Raw genomic sequence first — 16,503 nt, 5'->3', positions numbered from 1 at the left:
GAGGAATATAGTTGAAACAACGGCTTACTTCCCTTATGTTTTATATGATTTTATGCTGAGTTTTTTTTTATCATCGCTTGATATTTATTTCACTTGTACGAATTTGTTGCACGTTGCATTTAGTTCTAAATTTTGGTTCTTAACATGTATTAAATTGTTGCTTCTGTTAATGAGGTTATGTTTGCCCATTTCTGTTTAAAAAAAAAAAAAATTTCAGTATGATTACAAAGAAAAGATATCTATCTTACAAAAGTTATAAAACTTGGTAGGAGAGCCAAGAAAGACCCAATTTAATTTTGAGTCAGATCTGAATAATTGCACAGATATACAGTAGAAGCTAATTTTCATGGTGAATGAAGCATTAGCTGCAACAAATCAGAATAAAATGAGCAGATTGTCCGACATGCCGACAGCTCCACAAAACCAAAGCCTCTCTGAGTGCACTTGTCATGACTTTAGTTTGTGGCATTTATTGCTGAACATGTTGTGCCTGTTGAAGGTGTATTTGGCACACCAATAAGGTGGACAGAACACACAGCTGGTGCTGAAGGCTTCGGCAGAATGAGCTGCAGCTTCTTGCAGCTCTCAAAACACATTCACTTGTCAACTATTCTTTTCTATGGCTGTTTTATCAACTCCTGCCCCCACCACTTGTGAGCACACTGGATCTCTGCCATCGACCCCTCCTCCATCTATCACGCTGATGCATTGGCAGTCTATAGAAGGTTACCACGCAAGGCCTCTTAACACCTGGTTTTAGGGATAGTTTTGCCCGCCTCACCTGCTAGCCTCACGCAGTGGCCTAGCACTTTACAACAATCCTGCTAAGACCCCGTCTGTCATCCTGATTGAATGGAGAGCTCTGGTAGTGTTACACCGGCCAGGACTCATATCTGTCTCCTGAGGCTTTTCATGTGGCTTGTAAAGATGCCACTCTTATCTCCTATTAATCATGGGCCTCTTATCCCAGCTATGCCCTCCACTGTTGGTGACAACATAGACTCAGAGTCATGCTATTGTAGATTGTCAAATTACGTGCAACAAGGCAAGAAGGGCCATAAGGCGTAATTATGTTGGGTATCACAGCCCCGCTGAAGGTTTTGCTGTTATTTTTGAACAAATATGTTTTTAGATCTAATTTTAAAAGAAGACCAGCTCAGTGGAACAGTTATTGAGCTTGAATCTGTTGATTTTACGGTTGGATTATGTGGTTCTTACCTGTGAGTTGCAACCTTTCTGTGATGTAAAACAGGCTTAAGAATCCAGCATATGACTGTCGTCTCTGGCTCGTTGTTCTTTGAAGCTATCAGCCGACAAACATTCAACTCCTGAGGCTGGCGATGACACACGTTCACAGCAGACAAAGTGCCTGGACCACCCGGGTTTTAGGTGTCCTGACCTTGGAGGTTGGCGGTGAAAAATAACAACACTAAGGGAGAAAGAATGCCTCCTAAGCTGTACAAGAGGTCAAGCTGTTGCCCCGGTCAGGGTGAAGTTCAGCGTGTCTCACAAGCCCCTTAAGGGTTACGCAAAATGTTTATTCTTCAAAGATAAAGAGAAAAATGTAATTGACTCCAGAAGTGTGACTAGTATCACTTTTTCTCTCTATGTGTCATGTTTGTGTCTGTTAGATGCTTGGGCACGCAACGTTATACCAAACCGTAGGAGAGTAGAACACTAACTCCCTTCAAAGCACTGATCTGAAGTCTGCTGTGAAAACCATGATTCTCTCAGCATATCAAAGGAAAACAAAATAGCAGCAATGCCATCTCTGTTCGTGACATTCAGTGAAAACGTAATAGATTTACACCGACTTCTTTCGTTTTTCAGGTATTTGAGATATCTGTTAAACAGATTGTTGCATTGATTTCTGGGAAGACAGATGGTGGTGTGCATGCTTCAAGACAACTGAAGGAATGAAGAATTGTTCAGCTCGGTAGATCAAATTCAGTATAGCGATGTCCTTAGGGTATGCTTTAATCGTGCGTAGGTGCATAGGATCACACAGATATATTTTTGAGGAGTTTTGTTTTCTTTTTGGCCACAGTTGAAAGTAAATAAAATAGCATGAAGTGCTTGAAAATTAAACAAAATACCATGGCTTCTGCTAAAGTGATGAGAAAAATGGGCATGCATTGCTTAAGTCTTTAAGTGGTGTTTATTTGCAGAGGTACTTAATCCTCAATGCATCCTATTAAAGACAAAGTTTGAAACCTAGGTGAAGTAAATGTTTATTGGTTTTATTATAGTAGATGTACTTTTGTTTTCGTCTGTGATGAACCTCAAATATTGTGCCGCCCTTTAATCCTCTCTGCCCCATGATAATAAGGACGATCATCCTCTGGCCTGTCAAGCCATCATTATTTGCAGTGATCACCGCATTTGAAAGGTGTGCATTCCATTCACATTTCAGCGACCAGTGTATGTCACCCTGCAGTCATCCAAGGGAGACAAAGCAGGATTACCAACAGGGCAAAGCGGGCAGCAGCACAGACGGGGTCATCCCCCCCTCACTACGTATCATCTGGGTTAAGGCATACCATTCATTTATACAGCTGAAGTACCATTAAAGATATGACCAGACTTTCATCCTAAATCACTCTTAAGAATTTTTCGTGTATCAAATAAATGTTTAAGTTTTTAAAAATATAAATAAATAAAATAAGAGAAAAAGGCCAAACACATCCAAATTTGTAAATGGAGCAATTACAGAATTGCATATGAGTCAATAAAAGAACTATAAAGGAGAAATCCAATATCTCACTGCACCAAATACCTAATGTTGCCACCACCTTAGAATAATTGTCCTAGTCATTTTTTTACGAAAATGTTTTTTTTGTTGTTGCCTCAATTAACTAAATCATCAAGAAAGGGTTCCGTTTTTTGTGTTTCCTGAAAAAAAAAAAGGACTTTGGCAATTATTTTAAGAGGTGTTGATGTACAGCATTTCTGGATTGAAGTGTCTGAAATCAATTAGATCTTTGAGTTGTGCATTTATCCCCAATGTGATTTCATTAAATATAAAAGTATTTTTATTTGGTTACTCAATCATTACTGTGGTCGTGAAGTGAACACAGATTTTCCCCGGACGCCCCTCCTGACACAATTTTCCGTGTCTGAGTTTGGATGACCACTGAGGGTCGAGTATCACGCTTCAAGATATTTCAACAGGTATCCTGTGATTGAGATACAATCACCTTCTAATGAGTAGATTCCTATCCAATCCACGACCACCTCCATGAAGACATCCAATCAATAGATTCATTTAGAGTATTGTGAGTAAACTCGCTAAACAAATAATCCTCAGTGATGGAAATGGGTGCTTTTCAGCACGTTAAAAACTACAGAAATAAATGAACGAATAACTGAAGTGAAAACAACCCCCATATACCTCTGTCCAAAAGTGTGATAGGATTTGTTACAGATACAAACAATATCTAGAGGATTACATGCCTGATCTTTTGAAATGTGACATGATTGGACCCTGAACAAAAGCCAAATCTGTAGGTAATATCCTAATATATGATCTTATTTGATGTAATGTCCTCATATGATACTTGTAGAGTAAAGATTGGTACCATAGTGACAAGTGTCCACCACCTGCTCCTTGAGAGTGTCCACAAAATTGTTAACCACTCCATAACTTCACGGGTCCAGTCATTCCCTCGTCGGAAAGTGTTTGAGGTGCATGACCAAATGACCTCTGGGTCACATACCAAACAAAAGGGCCACACAGTTATTCTGACCATGTAGATGTTTAAATCAAAGCATTGGCAATTAGAAATGGGTGGGGGGTGGGAGGGGTGAGAGGGGGAAAGAGAGCTCTTTCTTGGGTCAGGGTCCCATGACATGAGAGCTAGGTGGTGGGTGTGTGCAAGGACTTGAAATATGTTCAAGAGATGCGTGTGTTATCTTTTCGCCTCGCTGCTGGCCGTCTAGGACCTCCCCTTTGCGGTGTGTCGTCAGCGGTTCATTCCAGGAGCTGCGAGAGAAAATGGGAGGGAAATCTGATCCATATGGTGACACTATAAAGCTCACCGCTGATTTGCAGGCTTCATCGAAACCTGGTGAAGGCTTCATCACTACTCAGGATTGACATCCTCTTCTCACGCCTGGTTTCTGGGCTCTGAAGTTCTGTCTCTCTCCTCAGCAGCAACAGTTACCTCCCTGACCCCACAAGAGCCACAGCAGCAACCTGCTGATTCTTCCAACAGCAGTAAGTTAATTTTACCTTAATAAAACAAAGTTATAAGTAAGTAATTTTTTCTTTGTCTTGGGTCGCCTCAGACATGAGGTTAGTGGGCCAGTTTGCTTTCTTGCTTTTGCTCGGGGGGATCTTGTGTCAGAACAACCGTAATGCTAAAGCAAATGGAAAGGCAAATAGGAAATCCATTGGGAACCAAGGAGTCGATGTTCGCCTGCCTCCCGCCATGGTCAATGTCACTCCTGGAAACACCGGGAGCGCTCGAGGTGCTGGAAGCTTGACTGAAGCAACACGTGTAGGCATTGCAGGAGCTCGGGCGGCAAGGCAACAGGCAGATGATATGAGGCTGCACTTTCTCAAGAACAGCCAAGTGACATGTAATGATGGAACGGCAGCAGGGTGAGATGTTCGGGATCTCATACGTTCTCTCTCGCGCGGTGTTTCTCATAAATGACTGCTTTATCTTCTCATTTGTTTATTTGCGGTTCTCCAGGTTTTACCTAAAGGAGTTCAGAGGAAGCCGTCGATGGCTGTTATTTCTGGAAGGTGAGTATTTAAAAACCCAACTGGTTAATTTGGTCCCCAAAGGTCAGCTTGCTTTGGCGTGACGCCCTCACTGGAATTTTGATGGGGATGTCATCTTCTGTTTTTCTCCTTTTTTGGTTTCTGAATTTCACTTTGACAAACTTTGGATAGGTGAAATTTACGCATATTGTCCTCCAGGTTAACGCGTGTCTTAACGTAGAGGCTTATGTCACATTTACTGATTTAGGAAAAAAATGACATTATTCTGAGCAGTATCATGAATTTTTTTTGCTGTTACATTTTTGATGCTCATACGCTATATCAGAAATCAATGCCTCAAGTTCTGACAGAACCTGGAAAGAGATATTTGACTTTTTTTTGTCCAACTCTAAGTGATTAAATTAGATGAGGCTACAGGTGCATTCCTTTACTTCTTCATTCCTCACAGACCTCTATGATGAGCTAACAAGGGTCTCCCTTGCTCACAGTAATGTGAAAGTCTAACATTAGTCACCATTATTTTTAGGTGGCTGGTGCTGCCACAGCAAAGAGACCTGCGATTCCAGGTACCAAAATATACCTCGACTAATGAGCTCATCAGGGTGGCCCCAAACAAAAAGAGGTAGGTCAGCTGGCCATTCTTTGAAATGGATCTCATGCATGTTGTGTTGCTTGTTTTATGTAATCCAGGCAGACAAAAACACATCTCTCTGATCTACAAATGCTGGATTTACAGGAACTGGGATATTGTCTTCTCAAGCAGAAGAAAACCCACACTGGCACAATGCAAATATTGTGTAAGTACTTGTAAATTGTGCATTCATTGCTCTTGTTATTGCAGAGGGGTGTCGTGCAGATCGCTCATGTAGTTCTTCTTATCCATTTAGAACCAGATAAATGTACTGAAGTACAGCGTTGTGGTTTACATTCTAAAATTACAGTAAGCCGTTATAGTGAAATAGTGTAGGTGTGTTAACAGACATTTTCACCCACAGGTGTTTAAGTCAATCCACTGGACATTAAGAAAGTTCTTGAAGACATTTCGTCTCTCATCCAAGAGACTGCTTCAAGTCTCTTGGATGAGAGACAAAACTTAAACAGCTTTGGATAACCATGACCTGGATAACTGAGAACTTACACAGACAGACATTTTTACCAAACAAGCAGACACAGCAAGTAACATTAATGCATCCACAGTGGTGCTTCTGGCCTGTTAGTCACTCTCTCAAAGATAGAAAAATCCAAAATATTACAGTCACAGGCTGTAAAACTAAAACTAAATGCTAAAATATGCTAAAATGTTCCACGGAATTGAAGGGGGCTGAAAAGCCTGCATGCGTTAAAGGTTTTTGTGTCCTAGTTAAAGATGATTAGCATGGCTAAGAATGCTCAGAAGAGTTCAAAGTGCCCCAACTCAGTCCACTTCACCTTACTTTGCCTACCTTGATTAATAGGTTATATTCAGGCACTCTAGTCTGGAAATTACTAATAAAAGGTTGGTCTGAGTTGATTTTCATTAATTTAATGGAACTGTCTAACATGTACTATCTTCTTTTTTTGCAGATTCATTCCGTACTGTTCCAGTGATGTTTGGAGTGGCACTGGACCTGCTCCACCACCTCCACCAAGGCCACGACAGAGCAGGGAAAAAGAGAGATATGCAAATGCAAATACAAGTACGAATTTCCTCTGATAAGAATGGCCATTCTACTTCTAATGCTCTGCTAAATTTGGTGCTCCCAATCATTTGACTTTGTTACCAGCTAATTACACCTTCATGGGATCCCTCATCATCCGTGAAGTCATCAAAGACCTCATCCCCAGAGGAATCAAGCAGGCTAAGGTTGTCATGCTGTCTGGCACAAGGTGAGTTTGTTTTATTGCTCCTGCTTTGATGTCGGTCGCAGCTTTTGGACGAGAGCCTGCATCCTTTGCATCATCTGGATCGACTTCATGCCTAAAATTAAACAAGAGAAGTCCTATTTTGGGTGGATCCTCTTGCCAACAATAAAGACAACTGTGAACAATGACATAATGTCTATTACAGGGCCTTGTAATGGTGAACATTCTTCCAGGTTAGCAACATATTTTCAGAGACCCCAAGCCTTTAAGCAGCATATACTGAACGTAAAGCTGCCAATTTCTGATCTTCCTGGAAAAAAAAGTAAAATTTTAGAGAACAAAAAAACATTTATTGTATTCTCGACTCTGTGCAGCGCTGGTGGAACAGGAGTTTTGCTGAATATCGAGAGGGTGGCTAGGCAGCTGGAGCAGCTGGGTGCAGAGGCTCAGGTTCGAGGCCTGGTGGACTCTGGGTGGTTTCTAGAGAGCAAACAGCAGAGATCACCGAACTGTCCTGAGACTATTTCCTGCTCACCTGAAGATGCTATCAAGATTGGCCTCAGGTAAAATCATGTCATTACAAACAGGATTACGTCATTCATTAGGTGCTGAACAGTGTCGACTATACTTTGTAATGTTTTTTTAACACAAAGCAGTAGATGTGGGCCCACACATAGTGTTGATTTCTCAGGCTGTGGAATGGTGTGGTACCTGAAAGGTGTCGGCAGCTCTATAAGAAGGGAGAGGAGTGGCAGTGCTTCTTTGGTCACAAGCTGTACTCAACCTTGACCTGTGAGTTCTGAGTTCATTCTGTCTTTAAGTTAGCATGCTACTGTATTTATCTGACTTAACCACATTTAACTTACTCAGAAGCTAAAAGAGAGATACCATCCGTAGTTGATGATTTTGATTCTACATTTACTTCTAATTACCTGAAGCTGAGAATTGTGTGTGTGTCTGTGTATTTGTGTGTATAGAGAGGGGGGGTTCACTTCAAATGAGACATTTAAAATGAAAGAGTGGGCCAATCATCGTCCACGGAATCCGCCAAGTTTCTGCAGTATTCAACATGTTATACAGATGATAGGACTCACAACAACATTAACAATGATTTGGAGTCATGTCTGTCATCACCTCGTGAATGTATGTACAGCTGTACAGCATTCACCTTCAGACATGTGTTTGGTAGCATCTAAACATCTAGAGCTGTGACATTCAATCAGTTCAATTCATTGGCGCTCAGAAAACCACTGAGTGATGGTCATCTTTAATATTGAACTCTGTGCTCTCCCTGCAGCTCCTCTGTTTATTGTCCAGTGGTTGTTTGATGAGGAGCAACTAAGAGTGGAGAACATCTACCTGGGGGGACAGACTTTATCTGAGCAGCAGTGGCAATACATACAGAACCTGGGAACTGAGCTCAAGAACTCCCTGAGAGATGTCACGTACGTTCCCTTTCACCTGTTTGCAAGAGATAGATGTAAAGATATTAAAAGTTATTCAACAGACTTTATCTTATTGTCTGGGTGTATTTTCAGGGCTGTGTTTGCTCCCTCCTGCCTCTCCCACACTGTGATTACTAAAAGGTAAGAATTGACATGCGACTCTTCTGGTGGTAACGTGATTCTACGCCCCCTGCCCCTCATTCCCGCCTCGACCGATTACCTCTGCTGAGTGAGCTCATGCTGCTGTTTTTGTTTGCTCGTCCATCATTTCACATTCTTCATGTCACCAAATACCATTTCACACTTTCTCTAACCCTCGGTACCCTTTGAACACACTCATCATTTTGCTGCACAGTTAGACTCTGACGATGGGTCATCACTGTCTAAGTTGGGTGTATTTACTGAAGGTGCTGATTCTTTATGGTAGGACTTGAAGTTCTAAGGTTATTGTAGGTAAATTTATATTGAAATTTAAAATGTGACCAAAACCAATTTCAAACCAATTTCTTGACTTTTTTCATTCACTATTTTTGCTTCTTTTTCTCTTTAATTCTTGACCTGCATATCTTATTTTTCTCTTAGTATAAGCTGAGTATAAGCTGTATTCAGTATAAGCTGAGTGTAAAAGATAATTTTCCCGAAGGGGATAATAAAGTACACTTTCTTCCTAGTAACTGGGTGAGCTTCCAAATTAAAGGAACCTCTCTGCCACGGGCCTTGCAGTGCTGGGACAGGAGTCTGGACGCAACCCGCAACAATAGGACCCCTGCCAAAGGTTGTCCTTTCCACCTAGTCGACACCTGCCAGTGGCCCCAGTGCAACCCCACCTGCCCCGCCATGGTAGACCAGGCTACCCAGCAGGAACTCACCCTGCTCCAGATGCTGGTAGCCATGGGCATTGACCTCCAGAGGCTAGGCCTGGATCCAAAGGGAGACGAAGATACCCTGGCCAGAATGGTCAGCAATGGTGGAAAAGCGTAAACGTGGAATGGAATGGTAGCAAGAGAGGTAGCCACAACAAGGCTTTTCAATTAAAATAAATGTGCTGAAATTTCAGTTTAACCACAGAATTAGTACAGAAACCTGGTGACTGTGTTTTGTGCTGCTCGGGATTCCATTACGCTTCATGCATCTGTTGAATTGGTGACTTCACTGGTCTGTATGCCGTTGTGTCTGAGCTGACATAAGAATAAAGATGGTCTAAACTGAAGGTGGATGAACAGGCTTCAGTTTGGACAGATTGACAGACACATTGTTTCTACAACAACACACTTTCACCCCAATAAGTCTACAGAAACTAAACTCATGGTAGTAGAGTTGAATGCTTTTGCTGAATTGAGATGCTTATGAAGTTTCATAAATTCATTGTTTCAACAGAACTAGACAAGATTAAAACATTTACACACCATTTACTTCAGTTGTTTGCATTTGAATGAGCATTAATTATATTACCCCTCACACATTTCACTCATGTGTCAGATTATGAGTATCCTGATTACATTAATGAAATTCAGCACACCAAAATTGTACTCATACTAACTCAGTAGTCGTAAGTACCTTAATTGTGACTGGTGTGTATTTTTTTTAGTCTGTAGCTCCTGATATTATGCTAACTTATACTATACAACAGATATAAAGATTTTATATGCATGCAAAACAAAAGTGTGATTAATAATTCATGATTTTGTGTGGAGGCCGGTTGGATTTCATCTATGTGCCATGTGAAGTCTACCATAAAAAGAGAAAATTCCTTAAACAGAATCAACAATGTTGTGGTCATTTAATGCTCAGCAGTGTTATCTTCATGCTTAATTAGTGCATCCAGAACTGAATCAGGAAGCTTTCGTATTTTATTTACTTTATTACTGAAACAGCTTGTCACACCTACAGCGTAACATGCAGCATCTCATTTTCTCGTTCCACTTGTTACTCCTTTCTCAGAGTATTTACAGATAAAGTTATGTATGTGCTTACAGGTTTGCTGATCAGTAAGGATTTGAGTCACACTCGCTGTACATTGAATTTTGGACTAATTTTTATATTAAGAATAATGACAGTGCATGTCTCTGACAATGTGAACACTACTTCTATGCTTCATCCAATTGAGACCGGTGGTAACAGGGGCAGGGATGCACTCAACCCACCCAGATTTGCTTCTTTCCTGCTCAACCCAAAGTGGACAAAATCTTATTTGTTCATCTAATGGAAAAATAGTATGGAAAACACTATTACTGTTCTCGGCATTAGAGCGAGTGACCTTCCTCCAAAGTAAAGGATTTATATCTGAATTCTTTCTTTATATTTAATGCCAAGTAATTATGTATGGAACATTACACTTCCATCGAAAATGAGCTAATCTACAATAATTGTATATTAGTCAGTACCCAATTAAAAAGAATTCCTTCTTGAACATTTGCATTTAATTTTATATTTCTAATCATTACGTTTGCTTTCATGTTAATCTGCGTGTGGGAGAAAATGAATAATCTCTTCAAAGGGCATGTTTATGTCAATGTGGAGGCTCAGCAGAAATACATTTTAAAAGGCAGATTAACCAAATTGTTTGGGGGGGGGATAATGCCCTCAAAGCATATCTGGTCATCTCACAAATGTCAGACCTAAAGAAATCACAGGACATTGGTAATGTGCAAAAACAAACAACAAACAAGACTAAAGAGTAATACATAGGGTTTTGTACACAAGCGCATACGCACAAGAGGCCTATAGGACATGCAAATGGTGGTGAGAAGTAGAATGGCAGGCAGCTGCCTTGTGGGGTGCCCCAATGAGCAACTTATAAAGGGGATGGTGCCTTGCTCAGGGGCACCTCAGCAGTGCTTGCGAGGTGAACTGACATCTCTCCACTGCCAGTTAACACTCTGAAATTTTTTGCCCAACATGGGTGTTGAACTGACCATCCTCTGGTCCCCAGCTCAAGACTTAGTGGACTAAGCGACTGCCGCACTTGTGATTTGAGACAGTAATTTTGGTAGGTTCTTTTATCCATTATTTTAGATATTAAAATGATATGACAATTTGCAATTTAGTACTCGTAATGGTTGGCATAGTGGGTAGCACTGTCACCTCACAGCAAGACGGTTCCAGGCTGAATGCATGCAGTTATTCATCCTCATCAATGGATGGCGCTGCTGTAAATGTGAACCCTTGACAATTTGGCTTCAAATCTTCACTTTGTAGTATTGCTTGCAAAATTAGGATGTTTTTGCATTTCATGCGGTATATTCACATGACGAAACGCCTTTTAAGGAGAAATACAGTCATTAAGCATATAAAAGACCAAAACAGTTCATCCTGGAAACAGATGATGATGTAAATTCTTGTAGAACAGTTTTATGTAATAAAATAATCTGTTGTTTATACAGTATGTATATACAAACACAAGCTGCATTATTCAAACACTGAAGATATGCAGATAGTTTACGTGACATCTTAAAGACAACAAACTTAATGTTGGCGGGTATCATCTTGCCTTGAGTAAGTCTTCGATTTTTCCCATATTGCATTGCGATCGATTTCCACTTCCTCTTTCCGCCATATTGCAGAACCGGTAAGCTGTGTTTTTTCACCATTACCGTCAATCTTTTAAGTATCCAAAACATCATAATGTTTTATAATCCATATATGTGATCATCGTGAAGTCACATTATTTACTAATCATTCGGGATCATTATCGTTATTTTTGCGAACGTAGTTAACCAAATTTGACCTACAGTTATCATCCGCCTTCTGCCCGTCCGGCCCAGGGAAGTCGGTGATAGCAAAGCGCTTTGAAAATTGCTAGTTTTTGGCACAAGAGCTTTTATAAGAATCATTACGTTTATATATTCTACATTCACGTCCGCGGTAATGAAGAATCGACACAATTTGTCGTTATTTCTACTCAGGCACACAACGTCTATGTTCATGTAGTGCTTTGGAGGTAGGCTGTTAGCCTATTTGTGCTCCTCAGTGACCATGCCGTAGTGTGAGCGTGATCTGGTTTAAATTCATGTATACAGTGCCATAGTTGATGTTACGGGCTGCAAGTAAAAGTCGGTTGGTGCCAGCGAAACTTTAACGTAACGTTCACTACTTTAGCCATGTTGCTAATACACAAAACGTAGCGACTTTGGGCCAACACATTTTGTAATACCAATTTGTGAGGGTTCAAGAGTTGATGTTTAGTCGAAGCATGTCATTTATTACAGTAACGCATCTAATTAAATTTTATAAGAATGAGACGCGCATTGTTTAGTGACGTGAAGATAATGATTCTTAATCAACGGAGATAGCATGATTGTAATGACTGATTGAGTCCCACTCTCATATGACTTCTGGTCACATATCACTACAGTACTCACACAACTTGTGTTTCTATGATTGCAGGCATCATGGTGCGCATGAATGTTCTCGCCGATGCTCTGAAAAGCATCAACAATGCTGAGAAGCGAGGAAAACGGCAGGTCCTCATCAGGCCTTGCTCCAAGGTTATTGTGCGCTTCCTAACCGTCATGATGAAGCACGGTAAGTAGATCCACTCCGCCTGCAACAAGTGACTTGGATCGACACTGTCCTGCAGTCACGTTAGGTGAAATAGTTTGTGTAGTTTTGACGGTGTGTTTGTTGTCATGTGTTCCTTCAGGTTACATTGGTGAGTTTGAGATCATTGATGACCACAGAGCCGGGAAAATAGTCGTCAATCTCACAGGCAGGCTGAACAAGGTAAAGTGCGGGAGTAGATTTAGCATTGCAGATATTATATATCTTATAAATCTTAAATGTGAGGCAGATCTCAACTTTTTGTAAAGTAAATGCAACATGAGGCCAATTGAGTTTGAATTGAATGCCAATTCAAACTCCAATTGTACTAAGTACGATGTGCAGCCTCTAGGTTTTTATTCCTCTTTGCTACTTTTCGTGTGAATGTGGATCACAAACCAGCATCTTGTTTTCATTTCAGTGTGGTGTGATCAGTCCACGTTTTGATCTCCAGCTCAAGGACCTGGAGAAGTGGCAGAACAACCTGCTGCCTTCAAGACAGTTTGGGTGAGAATCACATTAACTTTAAAACTGGTGGCGCTGATGTCGTGTTGAAACCTGGATGGGATTTATTTTTAATCATCCAAGATTAGCTGAAGAAGTGATACTTTCCTCTGCTTCGGCTTTCTCTGGACTTTTTTTTTTTTTTTAATATATATATTTTTACTTTTGAGATTCAAATCCTGTTAATTGTGTTCAGAATGAACTCTTGTTCTTCGGCGCTGTATGAATCGCAAAAACAGTAACGTGAAACAACCAAGGGTACAACATCAAATATCCACTTTTTAAGCTGTTAATAATCTGCTTGTGAATGGATTGATATTTGAGCGAGATCCAGGCGTGAGTATTTCTGAATATGATCCGGCAGGATGGGCAAATCTGTTCTGAGTGAAAATGAAATGCGACCTGTTTTGGGGACATAATGTCAGAATGCTGGTTTGAATGTTGGGAAGAGTCCCTCAGAAGTTGTATCAAAGGTGATTGATGCACGTTTGTCATTTTAAACAGTTAATAGCTGATGTGCATCCAGCCATGAACAAATGTGCGGGGCTGACAGTTGACTTCACATTTGTGTCCAGTAGTCCCTCGTTACCTGTGGTTAATGCATTTCAGGACCATCCACAAAAAACAGAATTCCGCGATGTAGCGACAATTTTATTATTTATGGTAATTTAAACATTTATGAACCCACCCCATACTGATATTAAACCACTTTATATCTGTATTACCTTTTCCTACACTTACAGACTGTTTAAAACACTTGTTGTACGAAAAAGTGTTTAATACATGGAAGTGTGCTGCATTCTGTGAGTCTTGGAACAGAGCGCCCACACTGATGCTGTCAATAGCATGCGCGTACAGTATCACGTGACTACCTACTAAAAATCTGCAATGTAATGAAGCCCCATATCTTGAAGCGTGAATAAGCGAGGGATACTCTATTGCTGTAAGAGTTTGTAAACTATAGTTGGGGCCAGAGGCAGTTCATTTTATACCCAGTTGGTCTAAAAAATTATTTGGGTTTGATTTGGTAGATAGTTCCCTCCTCTGAACCCTGGTTGAATGTGTTGCAAATTGGAATGCTTTTGTCTTTGAAACTCTTGAAATTGTCAGCACTGACGTTAGGCCTTTAGGTTAGTTTTGCACAGGGAAAGCAGTTTGATTCCAGGTATGCTTCTCGCCTGCATCACCCGAGAGTGGCAAATCCATTTTAAATGTCTCCAACACCCATACATCTGCAGGCCTTTAAGGTATCAGCACAAAGATGTGGTTTTAGTCACCGTGAGTTAATTTTTGGGGACAGTGAGTTTTCTTTTTTGTAATTGACCTCTGTTGCTGTCATTCAGGGAGGCCAAGTTCAGAACAACATGCTGCCTGTTGTAGATGGTAAACATTGTGGGATTGCCTTAAGTCAGAGCAGAGTTGCGTATTTGTAGTGGGAAATTGAATATGACTGTACAGAATAAATATGGAGCTAAGTTATCAATATCATTTTTAATATTTTGCCATTCAATATTAAACATCTGAGTTTCAGAGATACACTCAAGCGAACGGTCGAGTTGCTGTTTGCGCACACATTCCATTCCACAAAAGGGATGTAAATACAAGATGCACCTTAATGCAGCGTCGTGTGTGTGTGTACATGTACAAAACCCTATGCTGGCCTTGCACTAGGAGCTAGTATGACTAAGCCACTGTGGCTCAGTGTAAAAGAATTGGGTAAGCCACAAAAAGCTACATTCTGTGTCCAAGACAGCGGCGCACTATAATAGCAAGTAAAACTTACAAGTAAACATTGAGTAATATTTTGTATGACTGTGTCTGAATACAAGTTTTCAATTGTTGGGTGGTGTAAAACCACACATGTTGTGGAGTGTGTGTGTGTGTGTGGGGGACCCCTATGGCGAAGTGGCGAATGGCTAGCACAAGCCCAGCTATGAGACATAGTGCAGCCTGTGAAAGACACCAGAATGTGGGAGACGGTCTGTTTTAGTACATATACCTGACAGGATGGTGGATTACCTGGTTGCTGTGTCCAAATGTGAAACCCCCCTGCATTTGGTGCTTGGTGGGTGTTGGTTTCAGATCGTGTGTAATGTGAACAGGCTGCAGCAGCACATATTCTTCTATGCTCCTGTGCTCCCAGTTGAATTCCTTCAAAAAGGGACCGAAATAGAGCGCCGATTGATTAGATGTGGAATTGATAGTCTGTGTTACCAGCAGTTACTGAGTTGAAATGACCTCTTTATCTCAGAGTAAACCAGTGGGAAGTTTAGTTAGTCTATTGGGTAGAAATATTTTGCTTCTGATTCCAAAAGATTCTTGATTCCAGTACTTTATATAGTGCTTTCTAAACAGGCCATATGTTTATTTCACAGAAAAATGTATTTTAAAAAATATTCACTGTGAATGATCCATTTCATAACAGTGACTCCAACTGATTGTATTCCAGAGCAAACACCAAAACAAACATCACCGTGTATCATTACCGTAATCTGTCTTGGTGAACTAATTTCTGCTGTAGTGAATGGGTATTGGTTTTAATGGTCATATTATAACTTAACTGTAGGTCAGGGTGGTGAGCAGCTACCAGCTAACTTAGCTGTTATAAGTTGAAGGTTGGTGCTTTGGTGTCCAAGAAAGGAAGTCATCATGTTTCTTCTGTGGTTTTCTTCCATTGCTGTGTGGGCTTGTAGCCGCTAGCTTAGCAGCGGTGAACTAGCCACTAGATTTAGCAATTTACCAACATCAAAATGGTGAACTCTGGTTTGCACGCCGATTACGACCTGATTTTAAAATGTCAACAAATCAGTGAAATGAAACAGGTGATTGCCTAGCCCTCTTTATTTTGTACAGTGGTAAAGCTTTCTCTGGTTGTTTGCATACAACTTATAAAAACCTAATTGTAGAATACATTTATAATCTGTACACAAATTGAAAAGTTGTGGCCTAGACAGCGCAAAAGCAAAAAAAACCCAAACTTTTTTTAAGGATTTTGAATGATGTGTTCCTTCCTGTCTGTGATGCGTTCTTTGTGGATTAATCTGTCATGTCGTGCGATCTTGTTCCACAGATACATTGTGCTGACCACCTCAGCTGGCATCATGGACCACGAAGAGGCCAGACGGAAACACACAGGAGGCAAAATCCTTGGATTCTTTTTCTAAAATGTAAAGAACTGCAAATAAAAAAACAAGAGAAAGCTGGTGGTCTGCTGTCAATTATTTCACAGGGGCATCTAGAGAGATGACCTATCTTTTTATGGGTACACTTGCAGGGAAGTCATTGTGCTGATGTGAGAACACAGTATTATTACCTCCTGAGACTTTAGGGGGATGTCTGACGTGGTCGGAGGCCTCACATGAAAAACTTTAAACAACCCAAATCTCTCCAGTGTGACTGTTTCCAAGGGTACTCCGTCCATGGGCTTTAGAGTATGTCTGCTGA

General features: G+C 40.7%; 2 protein-coding genes across 2 annotated transcripts; both read left to right on the top strand.

The window, feature by feature from the left end:
- Positions 1 to 4,289: 4,289 nt before the first annotated feature.
- notum2 (notum pectinacetylesterase 2) lies at positions 4,290 to 8,997 on the top strand. The gene is made up of 11 exons (XM_068322341.1): positions 4,290 to 4,603; positions 4,698 to 4,750; positions 5,256 to 5,351; positions 5,466 to 5,526; positions 6,293 to 6,405; positions 6,493 to 6,595; positions 6,946 to 7,134; positions 7,263 to 7,363; positions 7,869 to 8,016; positions 8,110 to 8,157; positions 8,688 to 8,997. The coding sequence occupies exons 1-11, from the start codon at positions 4,290 to 4,292 to the stop codon at positions 8,995 to 8,997; spliced, it is 1,536 nt and encodes a 511-aa protein (XP_068178442.1).
- Positions 8,998 to 11,551: 2,554 nt separating this feature from the next.
- rps15a (ribosomal protein S15a) lies at positions 11,552 to 16,258 on the top strand. The gene is made up of 5 exons (XM_068321347.1): positions 11,552 to 11,584; positions 12,403 to 12,540; positions 12,659 to 12,738; positions 12,977 to 13,062; positions 16,130 to 16,258. The coding sequence occupies exons 2-5, from the start codon at positions 12,408 to 12,410 to the stop codon at positions 16,221 to 16,223; spliced, it is 393 nt and encodes a 130-aa protein (XP_068177448.1). The 5' UTR covers positions 11,552 to 11,584; positions 12,403 to 12,407; the 3' UTR covers positions 16,224 to 16,258.
- The last annotated feature ends 245 nt before the right edge of the window (positions 16,259 to 16,503 follow it).

The sequence above is a fragment of the Antennarius striatus genome, chromosome 8 (assembly GCF_040054535.1).
Source record: "Antennarius striatus isolate MH-2024 chromosome 8, ASM4005453v1, whole genome shotgun sequence".
Classification (NCBI taxonomy): Eukaryota; Metazoa; Chordata; class Actinopteri; order Lophiiformes; family Antennariidae; genus Antennarius; species Antennarius striatus.
The sequence above is the reverse complement of the archived record's forward strand: the minus strand, read 5'-3'. Positions and strand labels throughout refer to the sequence as shown.